The sequence below is a fragment of the Ambystoma mexicanum genome, chromosome 6p (genome assembly GCF_040938575.1).
Source record: "Ambystoma mexicanum isolate Mex_15411 chromosome 6p, UKY_AmexF1_1, whole genome shotgun sequence".
NCBI classification, from domain to species: Eukaryota; Metazoa; Chordata; class Amphibia; order Caudata; family Ambystomatidae; genus Ambystoma; species Ambystoma mexicanum.
The window spans coordinates 1,012,670,902-1,012,694,740 of record NC_090935.1 but is presented as its reverse complement, the minus strand read 5'-3'; the positions used below and the strand labels follow the sequence as shown (position 1 = coordinate 1,012,694,740).

Below are 23,839 nucleotides of genomic sequence, written 5' to 3'. Positions count from 1 at the left end.
TAGGAAAAATTATGATTTTCAAAACTGTGAACATCTCGCCCTTAGGCTGAAGTAGTGTGTTGTAGATGAGCAGTTGGATGCATTATCCCTAACTCCGGCCCCCTCACCGCAGTCATACTGGAACAGTAGGAGAAGGGCTCTGTATGGGACCCCATGTGTTGTTCCTATACTGCCTCAAGTGTATGAGACACAATATGCACTCAAACAGCCGAACCAAATGTAGCATCGCACTGAAAGTGTGGAAGGATGACGCATGGAAGGATGTCAGCATGCACAATTGGTCATCATGGAGCACTGAGTGAAACCCTACGTGGGCAGAGTGATGTTATAAAGCAGATATACAAAGTGAAACTGAAACAATATGAAAATACTCAAGCGTTGCGAAGTGACAAGAGAAACATGTACGAAATGATCAAATAATCATGAATGCAAAATAAGATAAAGTAACTTGCTAACCAATAAGTGTAAGTACGCAGTAGCACAAGGTAGAAAATATACACAGAAGCTTTTTAGAGGACTATATAACGTGGCAAGGACAGCCATAATTGGAAAATGGATGCCGGCTCGTGCAAAGATTTAACTCGACTACCTCGGGAACAGACCAGGGTTGAAGAATCGGGAGAAGCTGGAGCAACAGCTTTGTGCGGTAAACAAAGAGTTGTCGATGTTGGCTTGGGATCAAGGAGGCTATTTTTAAGGAATACTTGCAAAGCACAAAGGGAGGCAGACAGATGAGTCATGGAAGCAAGACATATTTCTCTAAGATTCAAGAAGAAGAAAACATTTACAAGAGCCTAGTATTGGACAATTAAAAGTGTATAAAGTCTGTGCAAACTAGAGAGTAAATCTCTAGAGGCCAAGAGGAGCAATGACATCTAGTATAATTAAATGAAATAGCAGTAAATAAGACGCTGAAATGGACACATTTGTGGTCTCTTCACATGTGACGCAGAAGCTGAAAACAAGGGCAATTCATTAAGCCTCTAATGACGAAAGTGATGTGTTTTCACTTCCTTGAATTCTCGTAGAACAGGCTACAAGGTCAACTACAGACGGGAAACTTTGGCTCATGGCCGGACTGATGAGAGATGGACTAATTGGGAAAGTAGGGAGTAATCAGACATGATTCAAGCACATGGGTTTCGGTTTCCTTACATGCTGCTAGCCGAGTTGAAAGTCCAAGGTTGGGTGGGAATGCCAACAAATCAGTGGGTCTATGGGGCAACCTGCTATACATTATTGCATAGACCAATCTGCAGCCATTTTTTTTACTATAATCAATACTATACGTAATTTGAGGTAGTTTAAGGTTTGTCTAACAGATAAGAGACATTAAATGAAGTACTAACCCATATACCTTCTATAAGTAGATATGTTCCACTAATCCAATCCCTCCTGCCAATAGGTTTTATGGTTTGCCATGTAGGATGACGCCATAGAGGACACATTGTCTGCCAGATGACCATGCTTTATTAAATTGAGATAAAAATAGTACTTTTCCATATTCTTTGAGTCTGTCCAGTTGTTTGGTCTGAGATCTTTATTGGTAATCCCATCTAGCACAAGATACTTTACAAGTGCTAGAGCACAGCATGTTGTGCTTTTTTACAATTTTCGCATCAGTCAAAATCGAGAAATTCACTTTTTAAAGGCAAAAGTAATGTATTGATATTTTCAGACAGGTGCAGTAGGTGTGTAGGGACAAAGAAAATTAAGTTTAAACTAAAAAACACACAGAAATATACACAACCAGTACAACCAACATGAAAAACATGTCAAGAAGGGTCAGAGGGCCAAGTAAAATGAAGATTAAAGCAGCCAATAGTTACAAAAATATTTACATCCAGCACAGTCAAAGTGGAACAAGTGCACAGTAATGTGGGAGGGAAGAAAGCAATTCTAACAAGTTCAGTACACACAACATATCTGCAGCACTCAACAAGCACACACATGGAAGCTACTGGACACCATAAGACAAAACCACTCCACCGCCACCCCCGACCCCACACTCACTCACTCACTCACTCACTCACTCACTCACTCACTCCCCCACCCATTCACTCACTCACTCACATTTACACAAGCAAAGGAATGCTTGCCAGAACAAAATCCATTATGCATATGAATACATGCAAGCATGGAATGTAATAGGCGATTACACATTCACACTGCCGTGTCAGCCTGCACTGAATATCTTTAATACTTAAATGGCCAGTGCCAAATGAAATACATGGTGTACCCCCAACACGCACACATAGAATTCATCCTGTCCTCACAATTGTAGACCTCGATTTGGAGGGCCGACTATTATATATTTTTTTAAAAAACATTATTAGATTGTATGGAAAACCATGTAGCTCTTGACTACGTACTTATTGTCTCTAGGAGGCAGAATGCACCTGAACTTTTGGAATTCTTGGAATGGATTATTGATTTTGACAAATAGCGAGGCAGTGATATAATGGTGAATTGAAAAAATCCTCACCATATATTAGGGCTTGGCTAGCCCAAGTTCTCTGCAATCTACACCGTGATTTTTGAGTGTACCTACTTTTAGGAATACAGACTCTTATTGTTTCCACTGGCACCTGAGCGATATAATATTGGGCCACGAGGACGGCGGTAAAATTCCGATACACCAAAATGTGCAACCTCGAACCTGTTGGGTTCTAGACACATTCTGCTGAATCCATAAACTAGATGTAAAACCTACGCATAGGTATAGACCAAGAACAAGATCTGGCTCTACCCATTAACTTTCAAAACTGATTCTGTTCAGTTCCATACTGATTTAGCTCAGGCTATGAACTAGATTCAATATTATGGTCTAGACAAGAAATAAGATCTGGTTTTGGAATTGTAATGTGTATAGTTTTAAATATGTAGAATTGTTTTGTGAACTTGCAAAGCTCATGGAGTATTGCTCAATGGTGATCAATGTTTGTTCCAATTCGATTGTTTATGAATATGTATTATCTGTATTTATTGTATGCAATGCTATTTTGGGATATTTATTGTGTTATGGCTAAATATTAAACCTTGCACAAAATTCAAATATCTATGAATACAGATACACATTCCTCATCATACAATATAACAGAATACAGAGTTCAGCCCTGATCTCGCTCCCGCAGGCCCCGCTCCCTCCCCGCTTCCTGGTTCTTTCACTCCCACCTCCCACTGTACCCTGATTGGCCCTTTGGCTATTTTACCCAGGCCATTACGGACCTTCCCAGGCAGCCCTCTGCCTGTGCAGCTGTACGACGAAGGGCCCAAGACAAAGGGCAGCTCCAACAAGGCGGCTCCGTATCGTATCTGCAGGTATCCGCAGGAGAAGCAAGAAGCCAGGAGCCTGTCGTCAACCAGCACCTACCAAATTTAAGTGTGGCAAGGGTGGGGACTGAAGCAATTACTTCACGCCATAAAATCCTACCACTCTTACTTAAAAATCTAAAATGTTTTACTGTATTATATCGTACAGCCACATATTAAAGTCAAACGATTACCCGTACCCTAATAGCATCACTGTACTGAACCTTGCAGCTAGACCGTTCCTCCAACAAGATTGAGTGTGCCTAATTGCGTCACTTTGTTAAAGTTGAACTTGAAAGTGTGCTTAATAGCGGCACTGTGTTAAAGTCTGATCTTAGAAAGTGTGCCTAATAGCGGCACTGTGCTAAATTTTGTACCAAGAAAATGTACCAAAGAGCATTGAGTGTGCCCAAATTGTTTGACTTGGTGAGCTTCACATCTTGATAGTGTGCCCAAATTGCTTCTCTGTGTTGAGTTTCTCGTCTAGAAAGCGCGCCCAAATATCATTGAGTGTGCCATAAGAGCCTCACAGTGTTGAATCTCACATCTAGAATGTGTTACAATTTAAATGTAGAAAGTATTCCCTACATCATTGAGTGTGCCTAATAGTGTCGCTGTGTTATAGTTTGAATTTAGAAAGTGTTCCCAACATCGTTGAATGTGACTAAAAGTCAAAAATGTATATATGCTAAATACCTGTATCCCCATGTTATCTGTATCACATGTTTACCCCTATCGATCCTGTCGCTTTATATACGTATGCTGCTATGTACCCCCCCTGTCCTGCTCTCGTGCCTGGTCGCAGGCGCTTTACTGATAACCACCATATCACACTACTACGCTCACTCTCTCCTATACACCATTATTCATCTAGAAAACAGCTATACTATGACACAATTCGGCCTAGCTGTTCTCATACTAACATGACCACACAAACACCTCATCATCCTAATAAAACACAGCTAGCTGAGCACATACCAGCTAGCTTAGGCGTTCTCCTCAGGCCTAACGCAGCCAGAACTCAGTCTGGGTGTCCACCCTCCAAACTGAACACATCCAACTGATTACTCAGCACCACACCTACCGCTATTGAACAGCTTTCATGCAACAACCACACCAGCTGCACACATATCCGGTGCACCCACACACCATACGACACTCTCTCTCTACTGACTAGAACTGCGGTTCCGGAGGGCGTTCAACTTACCAGCGCTTTGAGGTCATACCAATGATATATAAGGCGCTATATAAATGCCAAGTAACATAACCTAACATAACATTTCATATCTTGGTTATAAAACCACCCATTTATTTATTTATTTATTTGGCATTTGTAGCACACGCCAAAACCGTAGGTATCTCGGCGCTGGAAAGCAGGTAATACAAATTACAATGTTACAACAGAAATCCCTAGAAACAAATGGTTGGGCATAGATCACATTAAACATATTTACAGATATCAAATATTTACATATGCATTTTTCCATCAGTACATAATATTTCATTGTACAACCTTATTAAGATAGGTAATATGCAGAAGAGGTAGATCAGATATATTTGCAGGAGCATATTGTGCAGGATGAGATGATGAGCATTAAGGTAAAGATGCTGCACATTGCAGGTGAGAAGCCAGGGTTCAAGTTTTCTGTGGAATGAGGTGTGGGACGGGTCAGATCTAATATCTAGAAGTAGGGTGTTCCAACCTTTGGCTGCCACAACTTGGAAGCTGCGTCCCCCAGCCTTTGCTCTTTTGAATTTCGGAACAGAGAGAAGGAAGGCTGAAGCGGAGCGTGTGGTCTTGATGTTTTGGTTTGGAATGAACAGGTTGGTAAGAAATTAAGGGGCTATGTTAATGAGGCATTTGTGGGTGGTTGCCACAGTTTTAAATTTGATCCGGTCCTCAACCGGTAGCCAACGCACTTTGAGTCTGATTTCAGAGATATGTTCCCTTCTTGGTATGTTTAGTGCTGCTCACAGGGCGTTGTTTTAAGTGACCTGTAGTTTTTGAATGCTGGTAGTTGGTAGTGCCGGCCAGGAGGATATTACAATAGTCGAGTTTTGACAAAATGAGGGCTCTTGCTAAGGTAAGGCAGCTGTCTGCCGATACGTAGGGTCTGCATGCATTAATGAGTTTTGCAGTGTATGCGGTTGATGAGATTATGGAATTAACATGTCTTGACAAGGTTAAGGAAGAATCCAAGTGCACACCCAGCGTTTTAACTTTTGAAACAGCAATGGTATTTCCATCTATAATGAAATGTTTGTATTTGGGGTCAAGGTTTTGGAGGTGTGTTTGGGTGCCTACCTGGAGTAGCTCTGTTTTGTCGTCATTTAGACAAAGTTTGTGTTGGGCCATCCAGGATTGGATCATCTGGTAAATGTTGTTGAGGATTGCTGAGTCAGTGTTGTAGTCTCCAGTTAGGTGGGTTGGAATTTGCGTAGTCGGCATAGTTTGTGTCAGATACTCCACGTTCATCAAGGCGGTCGAATAACAGCTTGGTGAATATGTTGTAAAGCGTTGGTGACATGCAAGCTCCTTGAGGAACCCTGCAGGGAACTGGGGCAGGGGTGGTGTTAGCTAGGTTTGAGAAAACTCTCATGGTACGCTCTGAGTTTATGATTTTATCCAAGCAATGGCAGTGGGTGAGAAGTGTGCAGCACTCTCCAGGTGGTGGCATAGTATTGTATGATTTACTAGGTCAAATGCTGCAAAGCGGTCTAAGAAGTAGTATGGCTAGATTTCCCTTGTCAATTATGGTGTCTATTTGGTTTTTTAGATTGAGGAGTGCCGTTTCTGTCCCATGTCTGGGTCGGAAGCCTGATTGGCGGAGGCCCAGGAGATAGTTATTTTCCAGGTGTTCCTGAATCTGGAGGTAGGCGGTGCGGTCAAGGATTTTTAAGAGGAAGGGGACCGTCATGATGCGATGGTAATTAGTAGGGATGCTGGGGTCAAAGGAATTTTTTTTAGAAGTGGGAGGACCCATGCTTCTTTCAGATTCTTAGGGAGTTCACCTTGTGAGAACAAGTTATTGATGAGAAGTGATGAATGGGGCGAGTTCTGTGACACAGTCTTTTATGAGAGGGGCAGGGCATATGTCGCCTTGACACCTTGACAGTTTGAGGCTGGAGATGATTTTGATGACCTCAGTGGTGGAGACCGGCCTAAATTCGAAACGAGGGGTTGAAGGCTCTCTCGAGGTAGGTGTGTCGGTGTTAATGGCTGCCAGTGTTAAGTTGGCTTTTTTGATTGCGATTTTGTTTTGGAGAATAGCTATTTTATCAAGGGGTGTATGCTGTATGTTAGCACACAAGGTTTCATCTTTCATCAGGTGGGCTGGTGGGAGACTCGAGTTCCCTTCGGATGGTGAATAATTCCTTACTGCTAGATTTGGCGTTTGCTATATGCTCATTGTATGTAGTGTTTTTAGCTAGCAGTATTGCTTGTTTGTATTTTTTGGCAGAGGAGATGAATAGATCCCTGTTTTTCGATGGTGAGGCTTTCCAAGTTGATTCAGCGCGCATTTAATCTACCTAAGATTCTTGAAGTCAGGTGTGAACCAAGAGTTCAAGTGAGCTGTCTGTTTTGGCTTGGGGAGTTTGACTGGAGCAATTTTGTCAATGGCTTGGAGGATGGTGGTGTTATAGATATCTACCATGGCTGACGGGTTGGCATGGGAGTAGGTGATGGGGCCTAATAGAGGGAGAAGGTTAGTGCGTTTGATATTGATTGTGTTTCTTGCAAGGGTAGCTGAGGTTAAGTGTGGAACAGTTTTGTATTGGGTTTGTCTGGGGATAGTGAATGTGATGATGTTGTGGTCTGACCAGGGGGAAGGGGAATTAGCTATAATGTTGATTGATACATTTATGTCGGCAAGCCAGTCAAGGATGCAGCCTTTGTCATGGGTAGCTTTTTCATTGCGTAAGTCCAAGAGCAGCCATTGTGTTTTGAATGGTCGTGGCATAGGGATCTAGACTGTCATAGAGGCAAAGATTAAAGTCGCCTAAGATGATGATTCCAGTAGATGGTTTAGTGTTTTTTGAAAGTAGTAGAGTTATGTCCTTGTCAAAGGTTTGTAATGGTCCAGGTGGTCGTTACAAGATATGCATGGTGGTAGTTGCAGTATTGGGGTAGGATAGTTTCAGAGAAGTTCCGCAGATGTGAAAGCTTTCTCATGTGTTTCTCTGGTGGAAGGTCAGGAAAGGTCAGATTTAGCGATCAGGAAAGCTCCACCTCCTTTGGTGGTGGTTTTATCTTTTTTGTAAATTGTGAATCCTTCTGGATTGGCTAATGATAGTGCAGAGCCTGCTGCAGGGTGCAGCCAGGTTTCTGTGACCGCTAGGAGGTCAAGGTGGTTGGTAGTTATGAGGTCAGATATGTCAAGGAGTGATCTAGCATTTATGAGACCGCCCTTAATGGTGGTTTCGTGGACGGTGGTAGCTTTTGGGGTATTGTGTGATGGGGTAGGGTGGTGTGGCTCAGTGCATCATTGGGCAGGGTGGGATTGCTAAGCGTTGGAGTGATGTTCGTAGGGCCGGGTATCAGATTATGATCAATGGCCGAAGTAGGTTGTTGGTCCCATCTGCTGGGTTTGGGTTGCACAGTTTATTTTGGGCTAGGCACAATCAATTCGGGGCTAGGCACGGTGAAATCAGGGCTATGCATAGTGAAATCAGGGAAAGGCATAGGCAAATCAGGGCTAGGCAGAGGCAGGTCAGGGATAGTTATAGTCACATCGGGGCTAGGCATAGGCACGTCGGGGCTAGGCATAGGCACGTCGGGGCTAGGCATAGGCACGTCGGGGCTAGGCATAGGCACGTCGGGGCAAGGCATAGGCACGTCGGGGCTAGGCATAGGCACGTCGGGGCTAGGCATAGGCACGTCGGGGCTAGGCATAGGCACGTCGGGGCTAGGCATAGGCACGTCGGGGCTAGGCATAGGCACGTCGGGGCTAGGCATAGGCACGTCGGGGCTAGGCATAGGCACGTCGGGGCTAGGCACAGGCACGTCGGGGCTAGGCACAGGCACGTCGGGGCTAGGCATAGGCAGGTCGGGGCTAGGCATAGGCAGGTCAGGGCTAGGCATAGGCAGGTCAGGGCTAGGCATAGGCAAATCAGGGCTAGGCACAATCAAATGAGGGCTAGGCATAGGCAAGTCAGTGCTAGTCATAGGCAAGTCAGGGCTAGGCACAATCAAATGAGGGCTAGGCACAATCAAAGGAGGGCTAGGCACAATCAAAGGAGGGCTAGGCACAATCATAGGAGGGCTAGGCACAATCAAAGGAGGGCTAGGCACAATCAAAGGAGGGCTAGGCTTAGGCAAGTCGGAGCTAGGTGCATTCAATGCTGAGTTGATGGCTAGGCGCTGTAAGTATAGGGCAAGATGCATTGCAGTCAGGGATAGGCAGGATCAGTTCCTGAGGGGAATTCTCAAATGCATGATGAATGATGTAAAACAGTCTGTGGGTTTTGTTGCAATAATGTTGTTGTGTTCAAATAAAAGCGTGGAATTAGGCCTACTGGCCATGTTGCAATCGTGGGAGCTTGGGCATGTACAAGACTCTTGAGGTGTAACGCACATCGCAGTTAATAAGGACTTCGGGCAGAACCATACTTTTGTTACGGGGTGCAAAGGGTTAAGGAGTGTTTCCAGGCAGCGATGTGTTGGCTTGAGAGGATGTGTCGCTTTGAATTATGGGAGGAGGCTTGCGAATTCTTTTGTCGTTAGCAGATGGATTCCTGAGCTGTGTGGCATAATATCACAAATATTTCAATAAACAATCTGTTGGGAAGGATTGATTGAATACATCTTAGGGTCACCAGTGTTAAAGGAATCTGTTTATATTCCTAAATACATTGACAAAACTCCAGAGAAATAATCGATACAGGACATGACAAATGTATGAAAAATGTACAATCCTATCTTGTTTGAATTAAGACTATTTAAATGATTGATACTGGTTTAAAAATAAGAAATATATGTTATTTAGTCATATTATTCAGGAGTAATAGATGAATGTTGACATTATGAGTGGCAAAAAGATTTAACATTGACCAATGAGAAATGTTTACAAAGGATTTATGTGCAACTGAAATGTGTGTGAATATATAGAAAAGGGCAATTGAAGCACAGGGAGATAAAAGAGCACATAATGTTGGTCAAGTATGGAAACTCTTGAGATTAGGCTACAGATATACTTGTTCCAAAGGTAGCAATTTAGTACTTGACCAAATGCCCTCTCCTGCTTGTACATATGTCCACTTTAATATAACACTTCATATGAAGTTTATTCTCACATTTGATAGGCAACAAATCTGAAGCAGAGGGAAAGGGAGATTGTGACCACGTGGTATGAGATTAGTTTTAGCTTTTTACTAGAGATTTCAATTGTTTGTCGGAGGAGGTTCTCATTTACAGTCTAAATACTATTCCATGTTCAATTAGTAAGCCCCAGAAGATGTACAGCATAAGAGTGTTGGAAATTAGTTAAAAAACAAAATTCGAGTTGCTTGCTTTGACTTTATTTTTCAAAACACATGGACCTGGTGGGTTCCGTTGGTGGACATTCACAAGTATGAGATACATTTCAATTAAGAGAATACAATTAATATATTTCAGAAAATAAAGCATTCAATGAAATATACAATGTTTTGTGAGTTATCAATCTGGAAGACACCCTGTGCGGCACTGGTTTAATAGCTGGGCATTTATTGTTAATGTATTAATATAATCAGTCAAGCATCTGTGGGACTGATTGATCCAGAGGGGATACGCTTTTATAAAGCTAGGAGATTTGCTCAGGAATAAAAATTTTAATTAAATGGGGCAGCCAAGTTTAAGACGGATCGAATTTCCACATGTTCACTGGTGCACAGCCTCATTCCTCGTGCTGCTCCGATACAGTGTTTTAGATTTAATTTAGCCTACATGTTGTACCATTGAAAGAAGCACACAAACAGTTATTATTTCACTTTAAAAGCTTTTATTTAGTGTATCAAAAGGATATTTCTTAATATCAGGGGTGTGCTTTGGCTCATGTAACTGTTTTCTTATTTCTTTCGGAAATTCTTTTCATTTCCGAGATGCAAAGTCTAAGTGCTCAAATCAATCTCTTTCACAAGGTATCTCGTAAACACCTTGGCACTTTGTCTCTCAGAGAGCAGTGTCCGAGGTTTACTTCTCTCACAATCTTCTTTAGACACCTTCATACTAGGATTACAGTGTTCAGAATTCATTGCCTGAAACTGTATGGGATGAGGGCACTATGTGTTTCCCACAATTCAACTTGAGAGCTCCCTTTCTCCATCGTCATTGAACACTTTTGACCTATGGCTACAAATCCCAGAATACAGTGTATTGAGCTTTCTTTTTCTCTGGATGCTTTGGCACTTCAACATTTCCTAAAATGCAGAGTCAGGCTCAACTTGTGCACTTGTATAACCCAGGTCTTTCATCAAATTGGCACAGTCCTTGTACCGCCTCTCGGGTTTGCTTGTGGACTTCTAATAATGGTGTCTTCTCTGGCTACTCAAATCACACCAATCTCCTCTCAATAGCACTCGTGTCTCTCCAGCTCTCACACCTCTCACATATCTCATGGCAGTGCTGTCTCTTGGACTCTGTGTGGTCCAGGTTAACAAGTGGGGCTCTCTGGCACAGTCTTCAACCTTGGTCCACCACAACCAAAGAAATTCCTTCCCCCAGCACTCTTGGCCCATTCTCCACAAGGCTTCCACAGCTACCCTATGTGTGGTCTCCTTCAATTCTCCTCCTGTGCCTCTACTCAAACCTTGCATGAATTCACCCCATTGGTGGGAAAGAACATGATCTAGTCTCACTTGTCTGTGCTACCCCAATTCCTCTACATTCTCTATTTCAGGCCTCTGAAATACATGATCTATGAGGGCAGTTATGAAAGCTCATGCCTCCACCTTGGTAGCAATTATCGCTGAAGCTGTTTGGTCAGAGGTCTCCGTTCTCCTTTCTTCTGGATTACCATGGATGACCACCTGCACTTCTACTCTTAAATCAGTCTTCTGAAACGGCTCAGGAGAGAGAGGCTGACATGGTGGTGACATTGTTCACAAATATTTATTGAGATGTTAAAGAAAAAAAAACATCTGGCCCCATCACTATGAGGGGGTTTCCTTGCCTCAACTAAAACTAAAGGAACTGTCAGAATGGCTGCCAAACAAAATAGTCACTGTCCTGTGTCCAGACTCTGGCCCTTAATAACAAAGGTTCTTCCACCAGGGGAATGACTCCCGTCTCCCGGTGGATGCCAAGAGTTCTTCTTGAAAACTGCCCAAAAAATTCTTAAGCCAGAGGGAATGGCTCTCTCCTGACATCGATATCTTATTGCACAAAAGTTCACACACCGTAAATAGATCCTAATCCAGGAGAATGGCTCCCACTTCCTTTAACGGGGCCAGGAGGAAGAGCTCTCTTCGGGTGACCTCCGGTTTGCCAGGTATTTTACACAGTCATTCAATAGAGTTTGCCTTTCTTTCCAACTGTAGGCAAACGTCCACTCTTTGTTAGTGGTTTTCTCTTTGTCTGGCTTCCAGAATCATTTCACACTTCCTTTTTGGGGGTGCCAGACCCTTCTATTGCGTTCAGCAGGGTTCAATCGCACTGAAGTGAGGAAGATTTTCTCCTAGACGCAAATCTTTATTGTTGAGGTCCTCGACCCTTCTCTGGTGGTCAGTGGCTTTGGGGTTGTCACTAACGCAAGGATGCTTTCCTCAGATGCATGCTCTGTACCCTTCACTTAACGTTGGAGTCCTCAACCTTTCTCTCATGAGTCGCCAACTTTTGCCTGCCACTATGAAGAGGATGGCTCCCCTCTGGTGCTTATCTGGACCTGGTTGGGGACATCTACCCTTCCCTCGTGGTCAGTGGGCTTATTACTGGGACAAGCAAGAGGAGCTGTGCTACACTTGGGCCTTTCGACGAACCCTGGGCACTGTAGTTACAAAGGGTTTCAGGGGAGTTTTGTTAGCCTGCTTCACATGAGCCGTTGCATCACCTGCAGGTCTTCTACACCACTCAGCAGTGCAGAGTCACTATGAACCGTGCAGAGAATTCCATGTAATGGGCCCTGAATCTATAATGCAGTAGCACTCTTCACATTTCTGCAACTATTGACTGTGGTTGCAGTGTGCTACATGAAAAGGTAAGAGGAAACCTTCATAATTTTTGTACGTCTTGATTTTGCATTTCGTCTCTTGAACTAGTTCATGGATGTTTTATGCCTTCTTAATACCATGAATGAGCTCAAGTTGTGGATTTCTTAGGGCAGTTAGATAGCTCTGTGGGTTCATGTAGCCACTGAAACAACCTGCATATCCTTCTAGCTATGGATTGGCTTTGGGAGGGTCCTGTAATGACGCCAGTTTTCAACGTCTAGAGGCAAAGAAGTTTGCATAATATGCTCAGCGGCGTTGTTGCTTATACATTATTTTTACAATTCATTCTGGCAGAGTAGTTATTAATTTCATAAGTGGGCATTCGATTGGAAAACCATCCAGTAAATACAACTGACTTACTTTAAAAATAGGGTTCATTCCCTGGTCTTGTTGTTGGTGTGTAAATAGTGGGCTATGCAACACTATGTCAGGGTGTATGTCATGTCACAATATTGTGTTCCTACTGGAAATATTTCTATTGATTCAAAAAAGTTCCTAACATTTTCAGAATTTAGAATAGATGCATAAATAAGTGGTGTCTTCAAACATCGGATGCATACATCAACGGTACCTTTTGACAACGTAACAACTCCCCCAGGGCCTGACCTCCTGCTCAGACAGCAGGCATGCATGCACCAACATGTGTTTACACCCTCTGTCCTCACAGACCACCCCCACCCAGTCGGGTCCCCCTGTTATGTTACCTAGTACCCCCCTCCCTTCTCGCACACAGGTGTTGCCTGTTTTGCTTGAATTTTACCCTGCCCCCTCTCCCCTCCCTCCAGCCTACTTCTGCAGGAGTCTGTCCTGATACATTCTGGTTTCATCAATTGGTATACACGCATTTCGCCGAATGAAATGTCATCGTGGGACATTTCATCGCTGGAATTCTCGTCGCCAGAAACCCTTTTTTTAAAAAAATATTTTTTGGGGGGTGTTTTGTGCGGGTTGGGGTATGATTATTAAAGTAGGGGGTGTATAAGGGGGGGACACCCCCCCCCCCAGAAATAAAAAAATAAAAAAATACAGGTTTTCTGGCGATGAGATTTCCACGATGAAATGTTCCACGATGACATTTCATTCAGCGAAATCACTAGAACCCATCAATCACCATCTTGTGGCTAATGCTGGATTTTACTTTTATGGACTTCATTGATTCACTGTGTGTCACCCTTAATCAACTCTCATGCTGGACTTCCTTTGCATCCTGTACTCATGGTGGCCCTGAAACATGCTGGTCCCATCTTCATCTTGTATCCTGGCTTGCAACATTATGTGTTACTAAAGACTTCTGCGATTGTATTTGCTCTCCCCTCTTGCTTCCCCACTCTTTTTGACTGCTTACTCTCTGTTCTCTCCTCCTCTCCGTTTTCCTATCTCCTCCCCTTAGTGTCTTCTATGCACTTATTCAATCATAGTATGATAGCAACCTCGTCCTTCCCCCAAATCTCCCCCAGCTATCTGAAATGTAGTCAGGCCTAGTACGATAGTCACTTGTTTTGTTCCTCCCCTCCCTTTCTGCACCACTCTCCCTCACCTTTTGTTTTTCTCTGGCTCTGCCAGGTATGTCGTCAGGCCTAGTACAGTAGTCGCCTGGCCTGTCTGTTTCCATTTCCTTCCCACTCTCCACCCTCCCTTCCTTATCTATGTTTTAGCTCTTGCACTATCTGAAATGTCGTCAGGCCGAGTACGATAGTTAATTTCACATCCTTACTGTTCATGGCCTGTAAAAATGCCATTGTATTTTCCATTGTTACCTCCCTTGCCTTGAAGCGATTTGAAACACATTGTGAATAGGCGCTATATAAATAAAATATATCATATCATACCCATTACCATGATTTGGGCATAGGTGAGTTGCAGGGGCTTTCAGGGACAGCGGTCCTCCAGCTTGCTTCTGCAGGCTCTTGAGGGTACCTTCTGCTGTCAGGTGGCAATTCCACCAACCGCTTTCCTCCGCTCTCCTTCCCTCCGGCCGGTTGCACAGGCCTGGTCCTTCCCGGAAGCTCACACGGCCAACTGCCAGCGTCCTCTGTAATTTTCTTGCTCGGGTATGACAAACTAGTTTGAAAATCCTGCATCGGGCGCGCTCGGTACTCCGGAATGGCCTGACACATTACTTAGTCCATTGTCTGTTTTTACACAATGTAGCAAGGTCTCATTCGACCCATTATGTAAGCCTTTTTTCTCCGTTGGTCTCAATCATCTTGCCTCCACAGGGCCACCTCATACCAGTACTTTTATAATTAGTTATCTTCATGGTTCCCATGTTCTTCTTCGTTGCAATACTTGTGATCACACTGAGGTCTTCTGTATTATAATAGTACATAGGCCTACTGTCTAAAAAAGAGGTCAGCAGAGGAAAGAGGAGCTAGAGCATGTGTTGGTGTAATGGTATTTACCGGGCCATAACCCAGGTGGTCGTCTTTGTTCCCAGGAGGGGAGTTCCTCCCCATGAGGTCCTCCCACATTGAACCACCCCTAGGGGGAATATTGGGTAGCGGCCACACGCCCCTAGGCTCATGGGAAAAGTCTCCCTCCTGGCGAGAAGTGACAACACCTAGTGGCTCATCACACTGAAAACAACAGATATGTTCCTTTTTCCTGGCATTTATGTGGCTAGATGTAAAAACTGCCACACCTATTGTATTGATCTGCAGTTCATTACAAAAGTGCTACCATGTTTAGTAGATATCGTGTGTGGACCGCTATAGTGATGTGCCCAAGATCACATTATTTGGTCAAATGGGGAAGCCAGGATTACAATGAATCTCATCTTGTTCCAAAATCAGCAGTTTAGCCACTAGACACATTAGTTACTCCATTGGCTAGTCTTATCAGTTTCATATAGAACTTTATAATGGTGTTCATTTTATTTCTAAACACCCTACTCTTTGCAGAGAAGTAAACAGGAGAACAGGAACAGAACTGCACAACTCTGGTTTAGTGAGGAAGATGGAATCAGAACACAGTTCTGCTGGTTGACTGCTTCTTTTGCCCACCTTCAAATACCATAATTTCCACTCATTACTTCATTACCACTCACACTCATTTCTTCTTGCTCCGCCCGCCATCTATTTCCTCTCCCCAATTTACCTGCGGTTGGTTGAGCGGTGTGGATGGAAGATAGACATGTGCATGTCTGTGAATGAAAGGTGCTGATTTTCCTGTGATGGTTTCATGATTGCGATGCACATCCAAGTGGATTGATGGGTGTTTGGGGACGCATCAGAGCTGTAGTATGGGCATGTGCCTATTAAGATATGGCCAGAGGATGTTGCTATGACAGTTTGGAGATTGGGTTGTATGGAGAGTGGGGAACTCCTTGTGGCATAGTGGCTGAAGTGTTGGAAGGTGTATTTGGTGTGGGTTGGTTGCATAGTGTTCAAATATGTGCATGTGAGACTTTTCATTTGGGGCAGGTGTTAGGCCTGTGAGGAATGAGGAGTGGAAAGTGAATTGGATACCCAAGCAATCCAATGCCTGGACTGACTGATGCTTAACTATTGCTAATCTTGTGTGTCGTGATCTGCATGGGCCAGGCCAAAGCAGCACTTTGGGCAGGGTTTACCATAAAAGAGCAGACCAGTGGGCCCGGCTCAGGAATTCTGGGGAGATCACTCTGCACAATATAATTATGGTTAATCGTCTATAAATATCGCATATGGTCAATATTGCTAATCCCTGTCAATTGATCATAGCAAATCCCATAATTGCTTTTCAGAAGTGATAACACTGCCTGATGCCTACGATTTTTAATCATCTACCTGCTGCGAATGGCTAATCTCTTGCCTATTGGCCAATATTACATTATTCTGGTCTATGGCCATCTTCTTCAACATGTCTGATTGCCATTCCTGCTAATCCTGTTTTATGCCATTGTTGCTCTTTGAGCAGTAGTGATGAGGGCCATACTGACCAATTAGCATGTGAAAAAGAAGTAGATGAGAAAAAAAGCGTTTCCAACGCAGAAGAGGACTCTGCTTGAACCACGTTAACATGGTTATGCTTGCTTGCTCAGTGACCCAGTTGAGGTCGGACATATTTCACATTGCTCCGTGGTTTGTAGGATATTATTTTGTTTGTTTGCCATCACATTGTGTAGGGCTGCTCCTACCACATATCACCAGAATGTCATACTTTTGCATAGTGTATTTATGGGAGGAGAGTGCCGCTACAAACTATTTGCTATTAGTGACTGCCCATACAATGCTGAACTACACCAAAATGGCAAACCCATGACCCCCCTATGCATGATAGAGTTCATCTGTGTGCACCACAATAAAGTATTACAAGATAGATTTCTTAAATTTAATGACCCTGTGGGAGACAAGTTCTTCCTTTAAGATCAAATTGCCAACTGAGATTTTATCAAAATCCTCTTATCACCAAGTGTTCATCTTACCAGTGCAGAATCACAGCCAATAAACTGCCTTTCGTTTAAGTACTAAACACTGGCCATTGACATTTTAATTTAGGTCATACTTAAACTTGTTGTATTCCACTCTTCCATCCCCTCATTGCAGAATCGATATCTTCAAGTTATAAATGTTTTTCATCTGCAACAATGGTGATGGCATGAAATAACCCCACCCTTATACTAGGACCCAACAATGGCAACAACACATACCCTAAGCAGATCTTGTTCAGCACTCACGGTAAGTACCATCATCCCTTTGGAGCATTTTCGCAAACCAAAGAAATATTACGGCAACACTCTTGGGGAGATGCACTGGTACCTTCTCAACCAACATTTTACTAAGGCCGATTGCTCTATCATCAATCATCATGAATTATGCAGATACCAGTAAGTCACAAATTAGAGAATTTGTATATCATTTGTATTTATTTTTATTTTAGAGCCTTTTCGCCAAAGCAAGTTAATATAACAGATCAACAAGGGTACAAAATAACAACAGAGGGTATGGAAAAAAGTTTAGGCATGAGTCTGAAACTGAAGCAAATGGGTTTCTACTGGAGTCCGAAAAATAAGGTAAGAGGGAGCAGAGTTAATGTGTAGAGGAAGGGTGTTCCACTGTTTGGGTGCCAAGAGCGTGAATGAAGGAAAACAAGAAGAGGTGCAGGGTGGCTTAGGGACAGAAAGAAGAAAGGGGGACGGAGAATGGAGGGAGCAAGCAAAGGTATACAAGGAAACCAGAGAACAGAGAAAGGGAAGAGCAAGACTATGCAAAAATGTGTGAGTGAAACAAAGAAAGTGAAAGAAAAGAAAGACCAATGGGGAGAAAAGATGTCGAGATGAGAAAAGGAATAATGGAGAAGAGAGAAGGGAACAAAATAATAAATGAATGGCAGACTTAAAAACAAAGCGCAACGGGGAAGGTTAGAGGAGGAAAGACCAAGAAAAAGAACAGAGGAGTAGTTAATTCGGGAAAAGACCAAGGTGAAAAGCAGTAGCTTAGTGGCCAGAAAGGGATGGAATGGACGGGCATGGCAAAGATTGTAAAGATGATAGCCAGCAGAATGATATTGAGCAGACATATGAAGAGAGAGAAGTGACTGCAAGATTGCAAGCAGATAGGGAGCATACATGGGGAAAGGAGATACTGGATGGGAGGGGAAAGGAAGGGTAAAAAAAGTGAGGACCTCAGTCTTAAAAGGGTTTAAGATGGAGAAACTGGGAGGCCATGCATTCTTAGGCAGCAGAAAGACAGAAAGAAACAGTGTCCTGATGAGAGGGAGAGAAAGAAGTGAAGGAAACGAACATTTGAGTGTCAGTGTAAAAGTGACTCAAGAGATTGAAAGAACTGATGAGAGCAGGAAGTGGAATGTTATACAAGGAGAAAAGAAGGGGGCCAAGGACAGAATCTCAAGGGACCCCAAAAAGAAGCAGGGTGAGAGTTGTCCAGCCCTAGAGACGGAGTAAGAACAGTTAGAAAGATAGGATTCAAACCACCTTAGGACAGACGCAGAAAGACCCAACAAGGAAAGAGTAAAGGAGAATAGGGTGATCGACGGTATCAAAATCATCAGAAAAACCTAGAAGAATATGAATTGAAGATAGCTTTCTATGCTGAGCAGAGAGACGTGAGTTTGAGACAAGTAGAAGTGCAGACTCCATGGAGAGGGCTGGACGAAAGAGGAGGAAGAAGAGGGTTAAGGTGCCTTTTGAGTATAGGCAATGATGACGGTAGGCTTAAAAGAATATGGCAAGGTAGAAGTCTGAGAAAGATTGATAAGAGCTCTGAGATAAGGAATTAAGGGCAGACCGTTAGAAGAAATGAAGGAAGGAGGAGTAGGCCGTAGAGTGAGCAGGCACCAAATAGGAGTAGGCATCAGAATCGGCAAGGAGGGCAAAAGAGGACAATGAGGGAGGAGCAAAACAAATAGGAGAGACAGCAAGTAAGAAGAGGGGGAGGAGACAGCAAGAGGAGAAGCAACAAAGCTGGGTGCCAGGCAGGAAGGAGGAGCGCAAGGATGCAACAGTGCAAGTGTGTACAGAAACATTCTAACCATCCCAGATATATGAAGCCAAGTCTTTCTCTTCCTAACAACGTGTTTTTGTTTGTTACCTGTATTATCGACAATCTGTTTGCTTGTGTCAAAGCCACCATATTGCAAATGTCATTGCCAGGACGTGTGGGAGTGAGTGTTGGTATCATGTTCATGATCACATGTCTGGTTATTGCTGGCCATCTCTCTGTATTCACTTCCAGTACAATTCATGTTGGTGTTTATACTTGTTTTTGCTTCCTTGTTTTCAATATCCAATACACATACAATATAGTTTGAGTGTCTCCGGTTGCATGCGCCGCACCCGGAGTGTCTGTGAGCCCCCTCTCTCCTACAAAGGCCACGCACACACACTTGTAGTCGGGTCAGGCACCCCGCCCGCTCTGAGGTGGCCTGAACACCCACATTATGTATACAGCATACGGTGGAGTGCAATGTCACTCTGCTGCGTGCATGTGCCCTTGAAGGGGCAGCACCACACTCCTCCTTTTTCATAACAAACGAAGAACAGAGGTTAACTACACACACAATAGAAGATCACACTGCACACAAAGAAACTGACCCCTTTTAATCACAGCCACCCCAGCCCCAGGCGTCAATTCCAGTCCACGGGGTGGTCTCACCAGTTCAGGGGTCCAGAACATAATCACTCAGGTGGGCAGGCTTCCCCCTACCAACCCTCTGGGGATACCTCCTGCCCACCTCCCGGATCGGGCCCTTCTCACCTGAGCTCCCCCAAGCCGGGGAGCTTGGTGGATGGATGGACCAGGCCACTGCCCTCATCCGGTACATCATTCACATCCCTTCTCTGCAACGCCTCCGACCTGCCTTCTGCATGTTCTTGAAGAAACTGGCGTTGCCGGTGACAAAAGCAATCGGAGTGTCCGTGAGCCCCACTCCCTCCTACAAATGCCACGCGCACACACTTGTAGTCGGGTCGGGCTCCCCGGTCGCTCTGAGGTTGCCGGCAACGCCCACTTTATTTATACTGCACGTGCATGTGCCCTTAAAGGGGAAGCAGCACATATAGCAGCAGACGCATTAATATCAGCACTCGTTGGCAGCTCACACAAGACAAACAAGTATTGCAAGTTTGACGTTTTTCAATGTTCGGACCATACTTGTTGCCTGTGAAATACTGCAACCAAGTATTGCCTTAAAGTCCATTGCGTCACCACTGGGAGCTACCAACAAGAAAGATATTCTGTTTTCCAATATTTAGGTATAGGATACTAAGATAAATGTTTACTGGGTTTATCAATATTTTTAAATGTACTTATTTTTAATTGAAGCAATTATTCAAAAGATCCCGGAGCACGTTCAAAGATATTAAAAACAATTGGTAGCATGACTGTTTGCAGTATTTTACAATATTCGCTTGTTCAAACAGATTTATTTTCCGGAAAGCAGACAATTTGCAAAAAACGAAAGGCTTACCTTTTTTCACTCTTTCACACCGGCCTTGCTCGTTTTTAATTGGTTCATCCTTTTCAATGTCATATTTAATCAACTCAAAAGGGAAAAGAAGCTGTAAAAAATGAAAAATGTGGTGAGACAAAAATAAATAAATACATTATTACCAGTGAGTTGGCTTATACATGAAGAGCAGAAGGCCTGTCTTCAGACACAAGGTCGTATCGACGCATGCCCAGTCCTGGACCAGCTCCATTATTGCATAGTGCGCTGTCAGACACTCACTCCATAATGCAATTAGGTCCTTTCAGTCTTTAAAGACGCAACAATTGTAGAAACAATGCACGTAGTTTCTGCGCAAATCAATAAACTCCCATTTTAGGTCAGCCACACCAGCCACAGATGTGCAGTACATTTCTGGATGCCATGGAATTAAGGGCAGCCAGACATTCGAAGCCCTTTTTTTCTCTGCATCAGTGACTAATACTGTCCCAAAGGCAGTGAAAGAGGCCCCTTCACTCCGCTCTGCCAAGAAATGGGGTTAGCCAATCAGTCTGGCTGAGCCCACCCCATCTTGAAGGCGCGTGGAGGAGAAGGGTGGAGTGAATTCACTCAGTACAGTGGGACCCTTCAAGTAGCCATTTGCACGAGTGAATTCATAGATGGGGGCTGGGATCCCAGCAGCGAGGTATAGGAGGACATAGCTGCATGTTGGGAGGGGAGGTATAAAGGTGCATTTGAGTTTGCTTGCATGTGTGTGGAAGGAGCGAAGGACAAACCGATGTTGTTGGCTGGTTATTTTGTGGGGGTGTGGCATGGTGGGTTTGAACTTGTGCATGTGGATAATTGAGGGCAATGGAAAACTGGAAAGGGGCAAGTTTGTAAAGCGGATGTGAAAGTGGTACAGGCAAACACATGAAATTGGGGTGTTTATTTTCTCGGGCAATTTTTTACTTTCAAGGTAAGATTATGGAATAAAACTCTCTTAACTGAGGAGTGTGAAATAGGCATGGCTATTATTTTACAGGTAATGTGAAAATTGCATGGGACATACTTCTGGTGTTAATGAGAAACTGGCAGTGAGTGCAATTGTCTTGGGCAGTGCGAAACTGGCAGATGTAAACTTTCCTGATACTTTTCTGGGGCCAGTGATGTGAAAAGACAAAGAGCCTCATTAAAAGTATATTAGTGGAGTAAAAATAAGTGGTGGTAAAGTGGCAGTAATTACCGCACTGCCACAGTACAACGTTCTGTGGTAAATTGGAGTTTTTTTCACCACTAATAATCGTCTTAATGAACATCGGTGGCACTTACCAAAGAATCCCGATGGAGTGCAATGGACTCCATAAATGGGAAGTAACACCTCTCTCCTACCAATCGTAATCCTGATTTACCTACAAATTCGCTATGAGGCCCTATGTAGCTAACTAAGGCATTGTGAAACTTGTATGACCCCTTTGACACCAACTTGACCATTTGTTTAGCAATATTCAGGGGGAAAGGACGTGGCACAAAAGGATGCTTAATTGAAATGTGCAAGTGGCTTGAGACCGTTGAAACTGGTATGATAATTAGGAGGAAATGTCACAGTGGCATTGGACAATGACAAACTGGAATGCCAAATTTATTGGAGCAGTGTGAAACTGGCATAGGATAATGGAAAACTGCAACAGTTATTTGCTGCTGCAATGACATTGCAGGTTAATGCATGCAACTAGGTCACTGCGACATCCGCAGACATTTTCCAGGAAAAATACCACAATGTGTTTCCATCTCCGTCATCTTTTAGTATCTCGTTCCACTGCACCTGTGTATCCCAGCTCACTCCCCTAACTTTCCCTTTATCTCACACCTGGAATTTCCATTACCGTGTGTTTCAATCTCCAGCCTTTACAGTCTTTCCTTCCCACTTTTCCCATGGATTCGGATGTGCTCTGCAGCATTCCAAGACACCATGGAGCACATCCGTCATTTATCGGAGCACAAAGCACCAAGATAAGTACCTTATCTTTCTCCACTAGAATGATGAAATATGTGATGGCATGGTACAACGAATGGACTGGGATGAAAGCTCTGTCTCAACGTGGCACCACAGTGAACACGAGAGAGAGAGAGAGAAAGGGAGAGGGAGAGGGAGAGGGAGAGGGAGAGGGAGAGAAGGGAGAGGGAGAGAGAGAGAGAGAGAGAGAGAGAAAAGCAGTTCTTGTATGGCTTATAACTTGGCGCCAATCAATGAAACTATGAAATCATGGAATGTTATTCTAGACTTGATTCTGAATGGTTTTGGAAAGTGTGGAGCTCTTTTGTCAAGAGAGAACACATTTAGAGAGGGAGTCCCAAAGTATTATAAAGACTTATAATTAAGCAATATGACCAGAGTGGCGGGGGCATTACCGACTCAGGTAAGGCCCCGGGGCATTACCCGAGTCGGTAATGCCCCCGCCGCGAGGGTCATATTGCTTTTCGTACCCCGGCCCGCATTATGTGCGTGACCGGGGCACTAAAAGCATTTTTTTCTGTACAGGAAAAAAAAAAAAAGCTTACCAGAGTCCCCGGCGGGGGTGAAGGCAGCCTCTCAGCCGTGGGGAGGCTCGGAGCGGGGATGGCCCCGAGTAATGACTCGGCGAGGACCAATCAGAATGGCTCTTGCATTCCGATTGCGCCCTCGCCGGGTACTAAATGTCAGTAACTGACTGTCAGTAAATAAAACCACCTGGCCTAGATATAGCAGTGAACAAGAAAGAAAGGGCTAGACGTGATGTCATCAAAGATATTTGTGATATCATCTTTGATGTCCTGGGTGTTATAGTCTTAGCAGTGCATGGTGGTGGCGCGAGTTATGGTTGCTTAGCTTACCATAACTGGCGAATTTCAGGGGGTTTTCGATTTTACTTTTAACCATAATGTCTTTTTAACAACTTTGTTTTACATAATTTCATAGGTTTTTATTAGTGCAACTTAACCATAATGTCCCTTTAACAAAGTTTTTTCATTGAATTTCATGGGTTTTTACCAGGGCATGCTATTTTCCTACAACTTACTAATATCATACTTACCCAATATAGAAATATGTGTGTTCAATTTACAAAGTGTCACCTCAAATCTCTGCCATTTCCCACCTTCTATAATAATTTTTAACACTTCTATACACTTTTTACAACTATTTCGACTAGTTTTGCATCCGTACAAGTCTACGAACATCTGCCTTCATTGCGGACCTCAATGAAAACTCATGAAATTTGTCAGACAATCCCAGCAATGCCACTTTAAGTACTTGCCACCTGTTGCACAGAGTATGACCACAATGATAACATCGGAGATTGCATCACTGATGACATCATCAGGCATATTATATAGGACTTGGCTGATAAAAGCACTCATTACATTTTCAACTTGTAGGACTATTTTCTTTTACATAAAAAAACATACATATTTTCAAAGTAAATTTTACTCTGCT

General features: G+C 43.6%; 1 protein-coding gene across 1 annotated transcript in view; it reads right to left on the bottom strand.

Annotated features, from left to right (window-relative positions):
* The window catches only part of SLC27A6 (solute carrier family 27 member 6), a 678,599-nt gene that overhangs the window by 192,860 nt on the left and 461,900 nt on the right, over positions 1-23,839 (bottom strand). Inside the window, exon 6 of the mRNA XM_069625623.1 lies at positions 20,407-20,497. Coding sequence (XP_069481724.1) covers positions 20,407-20,497 — 91 coding nt within the window. The remainder of the gene's footprint in view (positions 1-20,406; positions 20,498-23,839) is intronic.